At 46.3% G+C, this 16,506-nt stretch overlaps 2 protein-coding genes across 13 annotated transcripts in view; one reads left to right on the top strand and one right to left on the bottom strand.

Moving 5' to 3' along the window:
- PCCA (propionyl-CoA carboxylase subunit alpha) overlaps positions 1-2,607 on the top strand; it is a 377,531-nt gene extending 374,924 nt beyond the window's left edge. The window contains exon 23 of one of the 2 annotated variants that reach the window (XM_079779445.1): positions 1,981-2,607. In XM_079779445.1, coding sequence (XP_079635571.1) covers positions 1,981-2,049 — 69 coding nt within the window. In that variant the 3' untranslated portion in view covers positions 2,050-2,607. The remainder of the gene's footprint in view (positions 1-1,980) is intronic. The other variant, XM_079779444.1, reaches the window with a different exon arrangement.
- A 38-nt stretch (positions 2,608-2,645) lies between these two features.
- The window catches only part of GGACT (gamma-glutamylamine cyclotransferase), a 49,950-nt gene continuing 36,089 nt past the window's right edge, over positions 2,646-16,506 (bottom strand). For 6 of the 11 annotated variants that reach the window (XM_079779446.1, XM_079779449.1, XM_079779451.1 and 3 more), the window contains one exon: positions 2,646-4,456. In XM_079779446.1, the coding sequence (XP_079635572.1) occupies positions 3,984-4,456 (473 nt within the window). In that variant the 3' untranslated portion in view covers positions 2,646-3,983. Of the gene's footprint in view, positions 4,541-5,268; positions 5,297-16,506 lie in introns of those variants that run through there. The other 5 variants (XM_079779455.1, XM_079779456.1, XM_079779453.1 and 2 more) reach the window with 3 other exon arrangements.

Here is a 16,506-nt window from a genome sequence, read left to right as displayed (position 1 = left end):
ATCAGCATCAGGGGGACACAGCTTCCATTTGTCACCCAAAGAGAAATGAACTGATGCTCAGAGAACGTGCTGAGGACTCCAGTCCATCCCGGTGGGAGGGCGAGGCCAGGCTATAGGGGGCCGCATACAGCTGTCCCATCTCCATGGTTTTGGAAGAGGAGAAAGGCATGATTTGTGGCTTTTTTTTAAGGAATCATGCTTTCTACATGATTACTTTTTAAAAACATATATTTTTATTGGTTTCAGAGAGGGAGAAGGGAGAGAGAGTTAGAAACATCAATGATGAAAGAGAATCATTGATCGGCCGCCTCCTCCTGCACCCCCCCTACTGGGGATTGAGCCCACAACCCAGGCATGTGCCCTTGACGGGAATCGAACCTGGGACCCTTCAGTCTGCAGGCCGATGCTCTATCCACTGAGCTAGACCAGCTAGGGCTACATGATAACTTTTTATAAGGTGAACAAGAAAATATTGGTTTCTGCTCTTGTGAAACTGTTACGTTTGTTCCTTGAGATTAACACTGACACTGCATTAGCACCATGAGATTTCCATCTGTGACGAGAACCTGCCCTCATTTGGGGGGAAGCATGTCAAGGGCCTGTATTGATGGACTGAGGTACTAACGCAGAAATGAACTTGGTCACAGCTCCCTGAAGGAGCAAGGGCTCGTGTCTGTCAGTGTGTTTTACGTCCTTGTGGCCTGGGCGTCACCGTGAAGGCTCAGCTGCTCCCTGGTCAGCAGCCCAGGGCTGCTCTCGGGGTGTCACTGGGCTCTGGGCGAATTTGTCTGTGGCCTGACCCCTATTAGCTGCATTGCTTCCTGCTCATCCCGTTTCCCTCCGCCCCCCAGCAGGGCACCAGGATTGGCTAGAACCCCAGCCCAGAGCACCAGGCCCTGGGGAGCCCAGGGGCTGGTGGTTCCTACCTGGGGGCCATTTTTCCTCCCAGAGAAAAGGTTCACAAAGAAGCAAGTTCTTTACTATAGTAATCGCAGTGAAAAATACTGCCTATATAAACACTGGTTTCAGATAATAAAAGCAGCCACTTCAGTGCAAACAGCACCTGTTGAACAAGGCCTCGGAAGTAGTCACTACACAGGTTCAGGTCGGCCTGAAAGAGCCTGGGCTACCGGTCAGGGGAGGAAGGCCCTTCTCGCCCACTGGCACGGAGCCTGCCGTCGCTGCTGCTGTTCCTGTGCCACTGGTTAGTTCCAACCCTTTGTTCATTTTCTCACCCGAGGAACAAACTCCCAAGGAGTCAAACCACTATTTCTTTCCCAGTTCAACCCGTTGCCCTCTTATTTGAGATCTGAACACAACTTGGGAAAGCAAACCTGATTAAAATTGGGGGAAATGAGTAGAATGAAAGGGCACACTAGCAACATCGTGGGAGCTCAGTGCTTGTTCCATGTCACACCGCAAAGTACTATCAGTGCAGCCACGGCTTCTGAGCATGTCATTTCCCTTCAGAAGGAAGTTTCTGATCAGGCTAGGGAGTTTCTCCTGTGAATTAGTACCTGTTTGGATTCTTGTATAATTGTCTTTTGTTTTGGGCTTGTTGTTGTTGTTACACTAAACTAAGTATACCATTAACTCAAAGAGAACATTTCTGCAACCTAAAACAACAGAGATTGTGGAGGACTGGGTGTTGAGAGCTTATCCAGGATCAACACTAGTGGCTCTTAGGGTGCTGCCTAGACCCGTGTGCACCCAGGGCAAGGGCCAGCCAGCGGAAATTCCCTTGCACCAGCGACTTAAGGACAAGGACAGGAGCACCAGGGGAGGGCACGGTGGTGAGTCAGGGCCCTGCACGAGGCCGTCCCTCAGCACGAGATCCCCTCTGACTGCGATCCTGGAGTCCTACCTGTGCTCCCAGCCCGTCAGGCCGTCTCTCCACTTCCAGAAACGATAACAGCATTGCTCCCTCCTGGTCTAGTTAATCATTCTTACCCCCTTCTTTTTTTAAAATTTTTATTCAAGGTGAAATCAGTGCATTGTAAAGCTGGGGACACAGTTGGAGAAGGAGATCTGCTCGTGGAACTGCAATGAAGTATTTATAGCCTTTCAGCCATCACCCAATTTAATTAGCCATTTGTATTATTATTCTTTCACTCAATTTATTCAAGCATTTTGCGGGAACACCCCTGTGCAGCAGATTTTACATGGTCATATTTATTCCACATATAGTCAAAACCAACATTCTGCCAAAAAATCACCAATGGAAATTTTTACTGTTATAAATACTTGTACATATGATTTGTACTTCTGCTATGAGATTTCCTAGTGTCAAAGTTAAATCAATAAAATTGAGCGTTTGTCTAAATATTAGTTTGCCCTTTTTTTGAATGAAGACAATGTGCCCGTGGACTTTAAATACTAGCATTTCATTGTGATCCTTTAAAATATTTATATAAATCCCAGCTCTTTGTCTTCAGTTTTAGTAGATTAGCATTTGCCACCCTATAATCTGGATGCCTGCTCATCCTGGTTGAGGACTCCTGTTTGTGGTTAGTTGTGACTTCCTACAGCACTGATGATGATCATGGAAATCCCCCTGCACGGCTCTAATGGGTAAGTACTGGATCTGCTGGATCCCTGGACGTCACCTTAAGGAGAGATGACTCACAGGGCCCCTCTTCCCCCCAGAACCCCCTCACCCCAACTGCAGTGGGTGGGGCTGCCACAAACTCATCAGCTGATACCCATCCTTGCCTTTTTGTGTCTTTGTGAAGCAAGTTTCCAATCAGGAAAAAGGGGCTAAAAATAATGATCATGTTTTTGTGCCAGATGCAGTTAGTGATCACAGTCTACCATTAAGTTGAAGAGTGAGTGAGCTCTCCCAGAGGAGACGAGGTTTCTGAGATCAGCAGCTGCATTTTCATTCGGTTCTGAAGTTCTTGGAATACATTTCACACTTTGCTGGTAAGCAAGCAGAGGCAGTCGCGCACTGATCTGAATCTACGCTGACAGATCACGAGGTGGAGGTGGGTAGTAATTGCTACTTCGTGCCTCACTAAAATTATTTTAAGTGCTGTTTGTATTTGGAAGCTACGCTTTCTGTCAGGCCTGAAGAACAAATTGCTAATGTGTTGGTTCTTCTCCAAAGGCCCACCCCCAAATGCCGCTCCCTCAGAAGCAGGGACAGTGCTTGCCGCTGGGCACTGGGCTTGGGGGAGCTTCCATCTGAAATCAGGGTGTTCAGCTGTGTCTGCCAGCAAGCGGGTGCTCATTATTTTGCTAGATTAGAAGGAAAAGAACCTTCTACCAAATAAGGGCCAAGAAAAGGGCCAAAAATGGCACCAATACTTTTATATTTGATTTTCTAAAACAATTAGTTTAATTTTAAATGATCATCTTTAATAGTCTCTTTAATAAGCTTGATCTGAAAATTGTGAAGAACAATGTTGTATGTTCTCCAAAACTACTTTAAAATGCAGCATGGTTTTCTTGAGTTTCTTTTATTATTTATTACACTGAGACATCCAAGATCAGCTCAGCATTTTTTTTTCTTGGTGCTATACAGGTCAGAATCAATAGAGTAGGGCTGCTAAAATCTAGCTGCAACACAAAGTCTTCACATTCATTTTAAATGTCATCTTCAGATTAAAGCAAAGCAGACAAAGAAGAAAGAAAAGGATGATAACATATGAGTTCCTGAAATGCCATTTAGGGGAATTAAAAGCCTAAATTTTTCTTACCCAGTACATTCAAACACCTAATGCTCTTTAAGAAGCAAGCAATAAAGCCGTATTGGATGGACAGATTTCAGGGCACAATCTTATTATTGGTATGTCAAAATTATCTAGGAAATTGGCTGACACTAAAAGAGAGAATTTCTCTTTCCACAGATTGAGTTTCACAAATATTTGTTTAACAGGACATCATTAGGCTTTTGCATTCAGTGCGTGCAGACCAAACTGAGGTAATCTTACCATCCTCAGGGCTGTGTGTCTGTCCCCTGGCTAGAGGGCATTCCTCGGCGTTTATCTGTTTTCCCGTGGGTTATAGCGGAGCCCGTGCGCCCCCTGCGAGTCGTAGCTGTCGAGGTACGGGAGCTGGGCCCACTCGGGCGGGTAGGTGGCCGTGCTGTACACGAAGCACTGCAGGCTCCTTTCAGCGGCGGGGGGCTCCTGGGGGGCGCCCTCCCGCTCGAGCACCGCTACGCGCACCCGCATGCGCTGGTACATGTCGGGGCAGCCTTCGAACTCGTCTAGGAAGCGCAGCATCCGCTCGTCCACAGTGTAGATCTCCCCGACCACGCGGTGGCCACGCCCCGGCAGGTTCAGCAGCCGCGGAATGTTGTGTTCCCCAGCGATCACCAGGGGGTACGGCTCCACCGTGTGGCCGCGGCCCTGGAAGGTGGCGCAGCCGTTGGTGCCGTCCAGCAGGACCTTGTGGTTGGGCTGGCCTCGCTTCAGGGTCCCGTACACGAACACGTCGGCCATCGGGCAGAGGCCTTCGGAGGAGAAACGAGGCAGGCTGTCGGCACACGTGCCAGAGACGGGCAAGGCTTTGGTCTCAGTTGGGGTTGGAAGCTTGCCTGCAAAGGCCAGAGAGTAAATACTTTGGTTCCTGCTGAAGCAGCTGGTCCCAACCCCCGCACAGCCCAGAGCCCACTGCTCTTGACCACCCTGTGGTGGCCTGAGGTTCCAGGAGACACCTCAACCCTTTATAGTCATTTTCTGAGGAAAGGCACTCATCGTGAGAACACACCTGCCAGATGGAGCCTGTCCTGGGATCGAGCCCTGAGAACTGCAATTTTCCAGAGCAGTTTATTTTTAATCATTTTATTTATTTATTTAAATATATTTTTGTTGATTTCAGAGAGGAAGGGAGAAGGAGAGAGAGAGAGAGAAACATCAATGATGAGAGAGAATCATTGATCGGCTGCCTCCTGCACACACACACTAGGGATTGAGCCTGCAACCCAGGCATGTGCCCCTGACCAGAATCGAACCCAGGACCTTTCAGTCCACAGGCCAACACTTAATCCACTGAGCCAAGCCGGGTAGGGCCACTTTTAATCATTTTAAAAGGACTTTAAAAAGCACACAATATATATTACAGAAAAAAATACGAGTAATGATAAATAAAAGTGCGTGTGTGTGTATAAGATAGTCACCGGTGATGGGCTACAAGAGAGAATTCAGGTGGCAGCACTGACTTTTCATCCTAGTCCTGACAGCATGACCCAGCAGCCCTGTAACAAGCAGCTTCCTGTGCCTTTTTCAAGGTCCTGGAGGGCAACGATGCTTCCCTGTGACTCACCGTGACTCACGCAGCGACCTTGGCTCCGGGGTGAAGGTAAGTACTTACTGCTTGCCTGGGCCTGGGCCACAGACTGTTATGTAATCGACAAAAGTAATTTGTGTAAAAATGACTCAGACAGGAATGGAAATAAATCAGAGTTGAGCCGGGTGGGCCCCTCGTCAAAGCCTGGCATTTCCCTGCCCTACTTGCCCAGCGCTGTGCAGGCTTCGGAAACGAGGTGCCCTGTGCAGGAAAACAAAGGATGTGTCCATCTGCCAGCGGCAGCTACAACCAGCCAGAAACACCTGGAGGGCGGCACCCCCTGGACGTGCATCGCGTGGCAAGTGGCCCTTGGAGAAGCCACGCTTAGTTCATAGGTCTTGTGCTTTCTTCTCAGCCAACAAGGCCTGGTCTGGGGTCTCATCCCAGTCTCCCTGCCTCTTCAGGGAGGAAGGACATTCCCAATGGGACTTTTGCCCACCCACTCACACCCCGCCCCCCTACTGCCTTGTTCTCAGTCACCAGCCTGTGGAATGTCGGGAGTCCCATGGGGTTCCGGAAATTGTACTTGGAAAGGTGTGGCCGTGGGGAAAACACAGGCTGGCAGGCACATGCAGTCCAGGCATTTGACAACACTGGGACACCTCAAGCAGGACCGGGGCCTGATGGGAGCTCCGGGCTGGTTACTCTGACAAGGCGGAAGGACAGACTAGGCTTGTGGGACTTGAGGGGGAGGCCTGCCTCAAGCATGGGAAGTCAAGAAGTGAGTCAGGCAGAGCCTGGAACTGAAGTGCAGAGAGGAGGGAGGCACAGGTGCACAGAAGCTTTGGAGCTGCAGGTGGCAGGACTGCTGCGTGGAGAATGGTGGGAGGACAGGAGACCGGAGGGAAGGGCAGACCGGGTGGCGGGACTGTGTATGGAGAGGTGGCCTGAGGAGCGATCTGGAAAGGAGGGTGGGCTTGGATCAGAGCGGGAAGGAGCCATCCCTGACTTCCGTCTCCCACACTGGCATCCCGTCTTGTAGCTCAATCTGTTTACTCCCCAGGACGCACCCAGGAGCGGGAGTTTCTCACCCCCGTCACCACTGTCCCCCAGCTCCCCTAAAGGGCCCGCTTCTCTGTTCCCTCCAGCCCGTACCCATCGCAGTCACGGTCCATCTCGCTGCAAACTCCATGACCCTGTTGGTGCAGCTGCCTTGTTGCCCCTCATCTCCCTCCAGCCACCCTTGGAATGACGCCTGCCCACCCTGGGCCTTTGCAGTCACTACTTGCCCACTCGGTTCCGGGCTCTTTAGACGCCTCCCTGAACAGCTGACCTGAAGCAGCACCTATCCAATCCTTCAGTTCTGTCACATCACCCTCACTGGCTCTCTTTATGCTACCTGTTCTCCAAATCACTGCTCGCCTTGTTCACTGCCAGAATGTGAGGAGCTGGGGGAGAACCTGGAGACCATCGAGTCCTACGGAGCCGAGTCTCAAATTGGTGAAGACGACTCAGGCTGCATACGGGGCAAACCAGTCAAAACTGGAGACCCACCCTCCCATCACTGGTGCCCTAGCTTCCCCCCTTTCAGTAACATTTTATTACTATTATCATATATTTTTAATCATCACCCGAGGACATGTTTTTGTTTTTTTTAATTTTGGAGAGAGAGGAAGTGAGAGAGGAGAGAGAACTGTCAGTGTGAGAGAAACATCGATTGGTTGCCTCCTGTACACACCCCAACTGGAATCAAACCCACAACTTGGGTATGTGATGACGGGGAATTGAACCCATGACCTTGCAGTGCATAGGACTTAGCTCCTACCAACTGAGCCACGCCAGTCAGGGCTCCTTAAATTCTTAAAAGTACCATATGTCCATAGTGTAAAAGTCAAATAACTTCTCACAAAAAATGACATTCCCTACCATTTACTACCTTGAGACAACACATTTAAGCCTTTTAGCTGCTGCATTTGATATTTATCTCCATACCAGAGGTCTGGTGCACGACATTCGTGCACTGGGTTGGGGGGGGGGGGGGGGCCCAGCCCGGCCTGCACCCTCTCGCAGTGTAGCAGAGGTGGGAGAGGCTCCCGCCACCACTGCTGTGCTTGCCAGCTATGAGCCCGGGCTTCTGGCTGAGTGGTGCTCACCCTGTGGGAGCACATTGACCACCAGGGGGCAGTTCCTGCATTGAGCGTCTGTCCCCTGGTGGTCAGTGAACATCATAGCAACCGGTTATTCCACTGTTTGGTCAATTTGCATATTAGCCTTTTATTATATAGGACTAGAGGCCCGGTGCACGAAATTCGTGCACGGGAGTTGGGGGGTGTCCCTTAGCCCAGCCTGCACCCTCTCCAATCTGGGACCCTCAAGGGATGTCTGACTGCCCACTTAGGCCCGATCCCACTGCCCGCTTAGGCCCGATCCCACGGGCAGTCGGACATCCCTCTCACAATCCAGGACTGCTGGCTCCCAACTGCTCGCCTGCCTGCCTTCCTGATTGCCCCTAACCGCTTCTGCCTGCCAGCCTGATCACCCCCTAACCACTCCGCTGCCAGCCTGGTTGATGCTTAACTGCTCCCCTGCCATCCTGTTTGCCACCAACTTCCCTCCTCTGCCGGCCTGGTCACCCCTAACTGCCCTCCCCGGCAGGCTTGATCACCTCCAACTGCCCTCCTCTGCCAGCCTGGTGCCTCCCAACTGCCCTCCCCTGCTGGCCATCTTGTGGTGGCCATCTTGTGTCCACATGGGGGCAGGATCTTTGACCACATGGGGGCAGCTATATTGTGTGTTGGAGTGATGGTCAATCTGCATATCACTCTTTTATTAGATAGGATAGAGGCCTGGTATACGGGTGGGGGCCAGCTGGTTTGCCCTGAAGGGTGTCCCGGATCAGGATGGGGGTTCCCTTGGGGCGTGGGGCGGCCTGAGAGAGGGGCCTGTGGTGGTTTGCAGGCCAGCCACGCCCCCTGGCGACCCAAGCGGAGGCCCTGGTATCTGGAATTTATTTACCTTTTACAACTGAAACTTTGTAGCCTGGAGCAGAGCCAAGCCTCCTGCTCGCTCCGTGGCCGGCAGCCATTTCTGTTGGGGTTAATTCACCTTCTATAATTGAAACTTTGTAGCCTTGAGTGGAGGCCTAGGCTGGCAAGGGCAGGCGGAAAGCTGGCTTCCTCCATTGCCTGGGAAACCCAAGCCTCCCTCCTGCTCTCTGTGGCCGTAGCCATCTTGGTTGGGTTTATTTGCATATTCACTCCTGATTGGCTGGTGGGCATGGCTTGTGGGATGGTTTGTGGGTGTAGCGGAGTTAGGGTCAATTTGCATATTACTCTTTTATTAGGTAGGATTGATAGTTATTTATACTGTTACTTCTTGATGTTTTAAATCATGTCTTGCCTTTGTACCCCAAAGCAGGTGAGCAAATCATTTTAAAGTGCAGGCTTTAGAACCAACCTGCCTGGGTTGAAATCCTGGCTCTAGCAGTTTTAAACTGTGACTTTAGGCAAACCACTCTACCTCTGTGAGCCTGGGCTTCCTCGGCTCTAAAAGGAATACTACCTGCCTGCTTCAGAGGACTGCTGTGGTTCCTCACATTTGGTAAGCCTGCATTCCACATTTGTGGGTTATTATTGCTAAAGAAGCTCTCTCTACCCACGCCCCAAACCCACGTGGTCTCTGCCCCATGTTCCTCCAATAGACTCACATCTCAATTTTGGTCAAATTCATATTCAGCATTAGAACTATGTAAACACTGTTCTCAGATAAGGCACATAGTGTACTATGATTAATTTCCTTCCTTGGACAACTTTTTGTTTTTCTTGGAAAAATAGCTTTAGCTCTTGTCTCTCCCCGCAACCCGCCCCCCCACCACCCCGCCTTCACTCAAGTTTCTCTGACAGTAATTTGGCCTCACATTTTCTGAAAGCCCTGTAAGAATCCTTTCAGCCTTGACCACCCATAGTTCATTTGTCCCTGCAGCCTTGGCTCCTGGAAGCTGTGCTGCTCCAGCCTGGGTACTGCTACCATCGGGCATCCCTCATGCCACCCTGGGTTTCCCTGGGCCCCAGGGCCCCTTCTTGGTTGGCTTTCTCACTTCACTGAGGCTTATTATTTCACACCCTTGATTAACAGTGTGGCTGGGCAGAGAACTCTACAAATAAGTAACTTCAGAACTGTGAAGGCATTTCCTGTGTCTTCTGATCGTTCAAGTTCTTGCTGAGAAGTCCTGTGAAACTGGGATCCACAGTCCTTTGTATAGGACTTGAGCTTCTATCTGGAGGTTTTCAGGTCTTCCTCTATCCCTGGGATTCTGAGATTCTATAAGGATGTGTCTTCATATATTTTGTTTTGTTTTGTTCCATTCATTGTGCCAAGAATTTCCACCTGAAAACTCATTATCTTGGATCGTGGAGAATTTTCTTCCCTAGCCTTCCTTATTCATCTTTTAAAAAATATGTTTTTATTGATTTCAGAGAGAAAAGGAGAGGGGGAAAGAGAGAGAAACATTAGTGATGAGAGAGAAACATTGATCAGCTGCCTCCTGCACACCCCACACTGGGGATTGAGACTGCAACCCGGGCATGTGCCCTGACTGGGAATCGAACCATGACCTCCTGGTTCATAGGTTGATGCTCAACCACTGAACCACACAGGCCGGGCCCTAGTCTTCCTTCTTGTTCTTTTTCTGGATCTCTAGTACTCAGATTTCGCATAACCTGGATTAATCTTCCAACTTGCTCTTTATATTCTACTTTATCTTCTAATTCTCCTCAAATTTTAAGTATTTTTATCCTATTTATTTCTAAAGTCTTTTTCTTGTTCTCTCATTTTGTTAACACCTGTTCATTCACAGCATAATACCATCTCTCATCATCTTTGGGAAGATCTTATGAGTTTTTGTTTAAGTTTTCATCTTTCCCTCCAATGTCTCTATTTCTCTTAAATTCCTCTTTTGTTTTGGTATGCTTCTTGAAAAGGTTTTCTTCAAAGGTCTCGTAATCCTTGCCTAGCCTTTCATATTGAAAAGTGAGACAGCAGTCCCCGCTGGGTGGTTGAGTTGGTTGGAGCATCGCCCCGTACACCAGAAAGGCTGCAGGTTTGATTCCTAGTCAGGCACGTCCGGGAGGCAATTGACCGATGTTTCTTTCTCACATTGATGATTCTCTCTCTCTCTGCCCACTCGTCCCCCACCCCCCCACCTTCCTCTCTTTACAAAAATCAATAAACATATCCTTGGGTGAAGATTTAAAAACAAACAAACACAAAAACTGACACTATATAGGAAACTGAAGCTCTGTGTGAGGGGAGGGAGCCTGATGGTTGGCAGGCCTTGTGTGAGGATTCTGGAGACAGGTTTTGAGGGGCCCCCAGATAACAATCTGTAGATATGCAGACTTTTCCTTGATCCCATATTCAAGGTGGCCCCTCACCCCCACCCTCAGCTGGGCTTGGAGTTCCCAATACCAAGCCTTTTGCTCAGCCTCTCTGGACAGTAACCCCCACCTGTCCTCTGCTCAGACTCAGCCTCTCTTCCTTTCCTGCCCTAATGTTTTTCCACACGCATGGCTCACGAGTCATGCTTCTCTGCATTCCCGGCATCAGCTGGCTAGCTTCTGACCATTTAGGAATGTAGGTTTCTGGCTTCTCCAAGCTGCTAAGTCAGTAAACACTTAGTTCTGTTTTCTACCTTCTAGAATTTTGTTGCCCTCTCCTATCTTTTGTCTTTCCAAGTCATTGGAATAGCATCTAGGGCATTAGCAGGGATAAAGGAACCGGAGTCTATTCCCTGGGGAGCCCTCCACTATAGCACCCACCCTTCCATAGGGCTCCGTATTGTTTTCCACAGTGGTTACACCAACGTACAGTCCTACCAACAGTGCACAAGGGCAGCCTTTTCTTCACATCCTTACCAACACTTGTTTTTATTGATTTATTAATGATAGCCATTCTGGCAGGTGTGAGGTGATGTCTTGTGGTTTTAATTTGCATTTTCCTGATGATTAGTGATGTTGAGCATCTTTTCATGTCTATTGACCATCTGTATGTCCTCTTTGGAGAAATGTTTATTCAGGTCCTTTGCCCATTTTTTAATTGGATTATTTTTTTGGTATTAAGTTGTATGAGTTCCTTATATATTTTGGATAATAACCCCTTACTGTATGTATCACTGGCAAATACATTCTTCCATTTCATTTTGTTGATGGCTTTCTTTGTTGTGCAAAAACTTTTTAGTTTGATGTAGTTCCATTTGTTTATTTTTTCTTTTGTTTCCCTTGCCCAAGGAGATACATAAAAAATATTGCTAAGAGAAATGTCAGAGATTTTATTTATTGTCCATGTTTTCTTCTAAGAATTTTGTGGTTTCAAGTCTTATATTTACATCATTAATCCATTTTGAGTTTATTCTTGTATATGGCATGAGAAGGTGGTCTAATTTCATTCCAGTATCTGTCCAATTTTCCCAACACCATTATTGAATACTGTCTTTACCCCATTGTAGGTTCTTGCTCATTTGTCATAGATTAACTGATCCTATAGGCATTGGTTTAATTTGGGGTTCTCTATTCTGTTTCATTGATCTGTGTGTCTGTTTTTATGTCAGTACCATGCTGTTTTGATTACTAGAGCCATGTAGTATAGTAGCTTGATATCAAGTAGTGTGATACCTCCAACTTTGTTCTTCTTTCTCAAGATTTCTTTGGCTATTCAGGGTCTTTTGTGGTGACATAAATTTGAGGAGTATTTATTCCAGTTCTAGAAAAATGCCATTGGTATTTTCATAGGAATTGCATTGAAACTGTAGATTGCTTTGGGTAGTATGGATATTTTAATGACGTTAATTCTTCCTATCCATGATCACGGTTTATGCTTCTATTTACCAGTATTTGTATCTTCTTCAATTTCTTACTTCAATATCTTATAGTTTTCTGGGTTAACCTCCTTGGTTAAATTTATTCCTAGGTTTTTTGTGGAGTTTTAGATGCAACTGTAAATGGAATTGTTTGCTTAATTTCACTTTCTGAACATTTGTTATTGGTGTATAAAAATACAACAAATTTCTGAATATTAACGTCATATACTGATACTTTACTGAATTCATTTATTAGTTCTAATAGCTTTTTTGTGGATTGTTTAGGGTTCTCTATATATAGTATCATTATCATCAAATAATGACAGTATTACTTCTTTCTCTCTAATATGGATGCTTTTTATATCTTTTTCTTATATGGCTAGGACTTCCAGTACTATGCTTAATAAAAGTGGTAAAAGTGGAATCCTTTTCTTATTCCTGATCCTAAAGAAAAAGCTTTCAGCTTTTCATTGTTGAATATGATGTTAGCTGTGGGTTTGTCATACATGACCTTTATTATGTTGAGGTATAGTCCCTCTATCCCCACTTTGTTGAGAGTTTTATCATAAATGGATATTGGATTTTGTAAAAAAAATTTTTTTTGCATCTGTTGATATGACCATATGGTTTTTATCCTTTGTTTATGTGGTATATCACATTCATTGATTTGCAAATATTGAACCAGTCTTGCATCCCAGGAATAAGTTCCACTTGATCATGGTGTATGATCTTTTTAATGTATTGCTGGATCCAGTTTGCTAATATTTTGTTGAGGATTTTCGCATCTACATTCATCAGGAATATTGGCCTGTAATTTTCTTTCTTTATAGTGTCTTAATTTGGTTTTGGAATTAGGGTAATGCTGGCTTTGTAAAACGAGGTTGGGAGTCATTCCTCCTCTTGAATTTTTTTCGAATAGTTTGAGAAGAATAGGTGTTAATTCTTTGAACATTTGGTAAAATTCACCTGTAAAGCCATTTGGTCCAGGACTTTTGTTTGTTAGGAGGTTTTTCAGAACTTTTAATGGAATAGAAATCAGTAACCTGTTCAAATTTACTGTTCTTCTTGATTCAGTCTTGAGAGATTGTATGTTTCTAAGAATGTATCCATTACTTCCAGGCTGTCCAATTTGTTGGCATGTAATTGTTTGTAGTATTTCCTTATACACTTTTGTGTCTGTGATGTCCGTTGTCATTTCTCCTTCATTTCTCCTTTTATTTATTTGGGCCCCCTTTTTTTTCTTGATGAGTCTGGCTAAAGGTTTATCAATTTTGTTTCTTTTCAAAGAACCAGTTCTTTGTTTCATTGATCTTTCCTGTTGAAATTTTTAAGACACTCCTTTATTTTTATGCTCTGATCTTTATTATTTCCTTCCTTCTACTCACTTTCAGCTTTTTTTCTCTTTCCAGTTTCATATATCTCCTATCTAATAAAAGAGTAATATGAAAATTAACCATCACTCCACTGCACCCACAAGCCATGCCCACCAGCCAATCAGGAGTGAGTATGCAAATTAACCCCAACCAAGATGGCTGTAGCCACTGAGCAAGCAGGAGGGAGGCTTGGGTTTCCCTGGCGATGGAGGAAGCCAAGCTTTCTGCACACCCTGGCCAGCCGAGGCCTCCACTCTAGGCTACAAAGTTTCAATTATAGAAAATAAATAAATCCCAACAGAAATGGCGGCAACCACGGAGCTGGAGAGAGCAGGAGGCTAGGGTTGCCCCCGGCGATGGAGGAAGCAAAGCTTTCCGCACACCCTGGCTGGCCCAGGCCTCCGCTTAAGGCTACAAAGTTTCAATTATAGAAGATAAATAAAACCCAACAGAAATGGCTGCCGCCACAGAGCAAGCAGGAGGCTTCACTCCAGGCTACAAAGTTTTAATTGTAGAAGATAAATAAATCCCAGATACCAGGGCCTCCGCTTGGGTAGCTGGGGGGCGTGGCCAGCCTGCAAACCACCACAGGCCCCTCGCCCAGGCCACCCCACGCACCAAGGGAACCTCTACCCTGATCTGGGACACCCTTCAGGACAAACCAGCCAGCCTCCACCCGTGCACCAGGCCTTTATCCTATCTAATAAAAGAGTAATATGCAAATTGACCATAAATCCAACACACAAGATGGCTGCCCCCATGTGGTCAAAGATCCTGCCCCCATGTGGATACAAGATGGCCAACACAAGATGGCCAGTAGGGGAGGGCAGTTGGGAGGGACCAGGCCTGCAAGGGAGGGCAGTTGTGGGCGATTAAGCCTGCAGGGGAGGGCAGTTAGAGGTGACCAGGCCGGCAGAGGAGGGAAGTTGGGGGTGACCGGGCCTGCAGGGAAGGGCAGTTAGGGGGAACCCAGGTCTGCAGGGGAGAGCAGTTGGGGGGGACCAGGCCTTCAGGGGAGGGCAGTTAGGGGTGACCAGGCCTGCAGGGGAGGGCAGTTAGGGGTGACCAAGCCTGCAGGGGAGGGCAGTTAGGGGCAAACAGGTTGGCAGGGGAGCAGTTAGGCATCAATCAGGCTGGCAGGGGAGTGGTTAGGGGTGATCAGGCTGGCAGGCAGAAGCGGTTAGGGGCAATCAGGAAGGCAGGCAGGCGAGCAGTTGGGAGCCAGCAGTCCTGGATTGTGAGAGGGATGTCCGACTGCCCATTTAGGCCCGATCCCTACCGGCAGTAGGCCCGATTCCTACTGCCCTAAACGGGCAGTCGGACATCCCTCGAGGGGTCCCAGATTGGAGAGGGTGCAGGCTGGGCTAAGGGACACCCCCCCCCCGTGCACGAATTCCGTGCACTGTACCTCTAGTGTGTGTGTGTGTGTGTGTGTGTGTATGTGTGTATGTATGTATGTATATATATATATATATATATATATATATATATATATATATATGTATATATATATTGATTCAGAGAGGAAGGAAGAGGGAGAGAGAGACAGAGAGACAGAAACATCAATGATGAGAGAGAATCACTGACCGGCTGCCTCCCACACGGTCCCCACTGGGGATCGAGCCCACAACCAGGCATATGCCCCTGACTGGAATTGAACCCAGGACCCTTCAGTCTGCAGGCTGAAGCTCTATCCACTAAGCCAAACCAGCTAGGGCTCTTTCTGGTTTCTTTAGGTGTAAGGTTAGATTGAGATTTTTGTTTCTTGGAGGCCTATATTGCTATACATTTCCCTCTTAGAAATGTTTTGGCTGTGTCCCATAGATTTTGGGTACTGTGTTTTCATTTTCATTTGTCTCAAGGTATCTTTTGACTTCTTCCTTGATCTCACTGTTAACTCATTTATTATTGAATAGCATATTATTTGGCCTCCACATGTTTTTATGTTTTTCAGTTTTCTTCTTGCTACTGATTTCTAGTTTCCTGCCATTGTGTTTGAAGAAGATACTTGATATTATTTTAGTCTTCTTAAGTTTATTGAGACTTGTTTTGTAGCCTTACATGTAGTCTATCTTGGAAAATGTTCTATGTGCACTTGAAAACAATGTATAATCTGCTGCTTTGGGATAAAGTGCTCTAAAAATATCAATTAAGTCCATTTGATCTAATGTGTCATTTAAGGCTTCTCTTTCCTTGTTGATTTTGTCTTCTCTATCCCTTAATTTATTGAGTGCACATGATCTTCCTACTTTTGCCTTTTAATTTTTGTATTAGCTTGATTGTTGATTGACTCCTTCTTTTTATTAATTGCCTTGTTAGAATTTTTTCTTTCCTATATTTTCTTGTGTTTCTGATCTTTTCTAAAGAAGTCCCATTAATATTTTGTGTTATACTGGTTTAGTGGTCATGAACTCCTTTAGTTTTTTCTTGTCTGGGAAACTCTTCTCTCTCCTTTGATTTTTAATGACAGCCCGGTAGGTTAGAGTAATCTTGGTTGTAGGTCTTTGCTCTTCATCACTTTACATGTTTCATGCCACTCCCTTCCAGGCTGCAAAATTTGTGTTAAGAAACCAACTGATTATGTTATGGGGTCTATCTTGTACATAACTAACTGCTTTTTCTCTTGCTATTTTTAAGATTCTATTCTCTGTCTTTAACCTTTGGCATTTTAATTATGATCTGTATTGGTGTGGGCCTCTTTGGGTTCATCTTGTTTGGGACTGTATGCCTTTTTCCTTCACCAGGTTAGGGAAGTTTTTAAGCATTATTTCTTTAAATTGGCTTTCAATCCCTTGCTGTCTATCCCCTCCTTCCATCAATCCTATGATGAGAATGTTGCTACACTTGTTGTCCCAGACATCTCTTAAACTATCTCATTTTTTAAATATCTTTTGCTCTTCCAATTAGATGTTTTCCCCTACCTTGTTTTCCATCAAGTCCACTGATTTAGTCCTCTGCTGATTCCCTCTAATGTATTCTTCATTTCTGACTGGTTTCTATCTCTTTGTATAAGTTCTGAGTTAATCTAATCCTCCCTACATTCACTGA

Source organism: Cnephaeus nilssonii (genome assembly GCF_951640355.1).
Source record: "Cnephaeus nilssonii genome assembly, chromosome: 8".
NCBI classification, from domain to species: domain Eukaryota; kingdom Metazoa; phylum Chordata; class Mammalia; order Chiroptera; family Vespertilionidae; genus Cnephaeus; species Cnephaeus nilssonii.
Note: the sequence above shows the minus strand (reverse complement) of the source record. Positions and strands in the feature narration are given on the sequence as shown.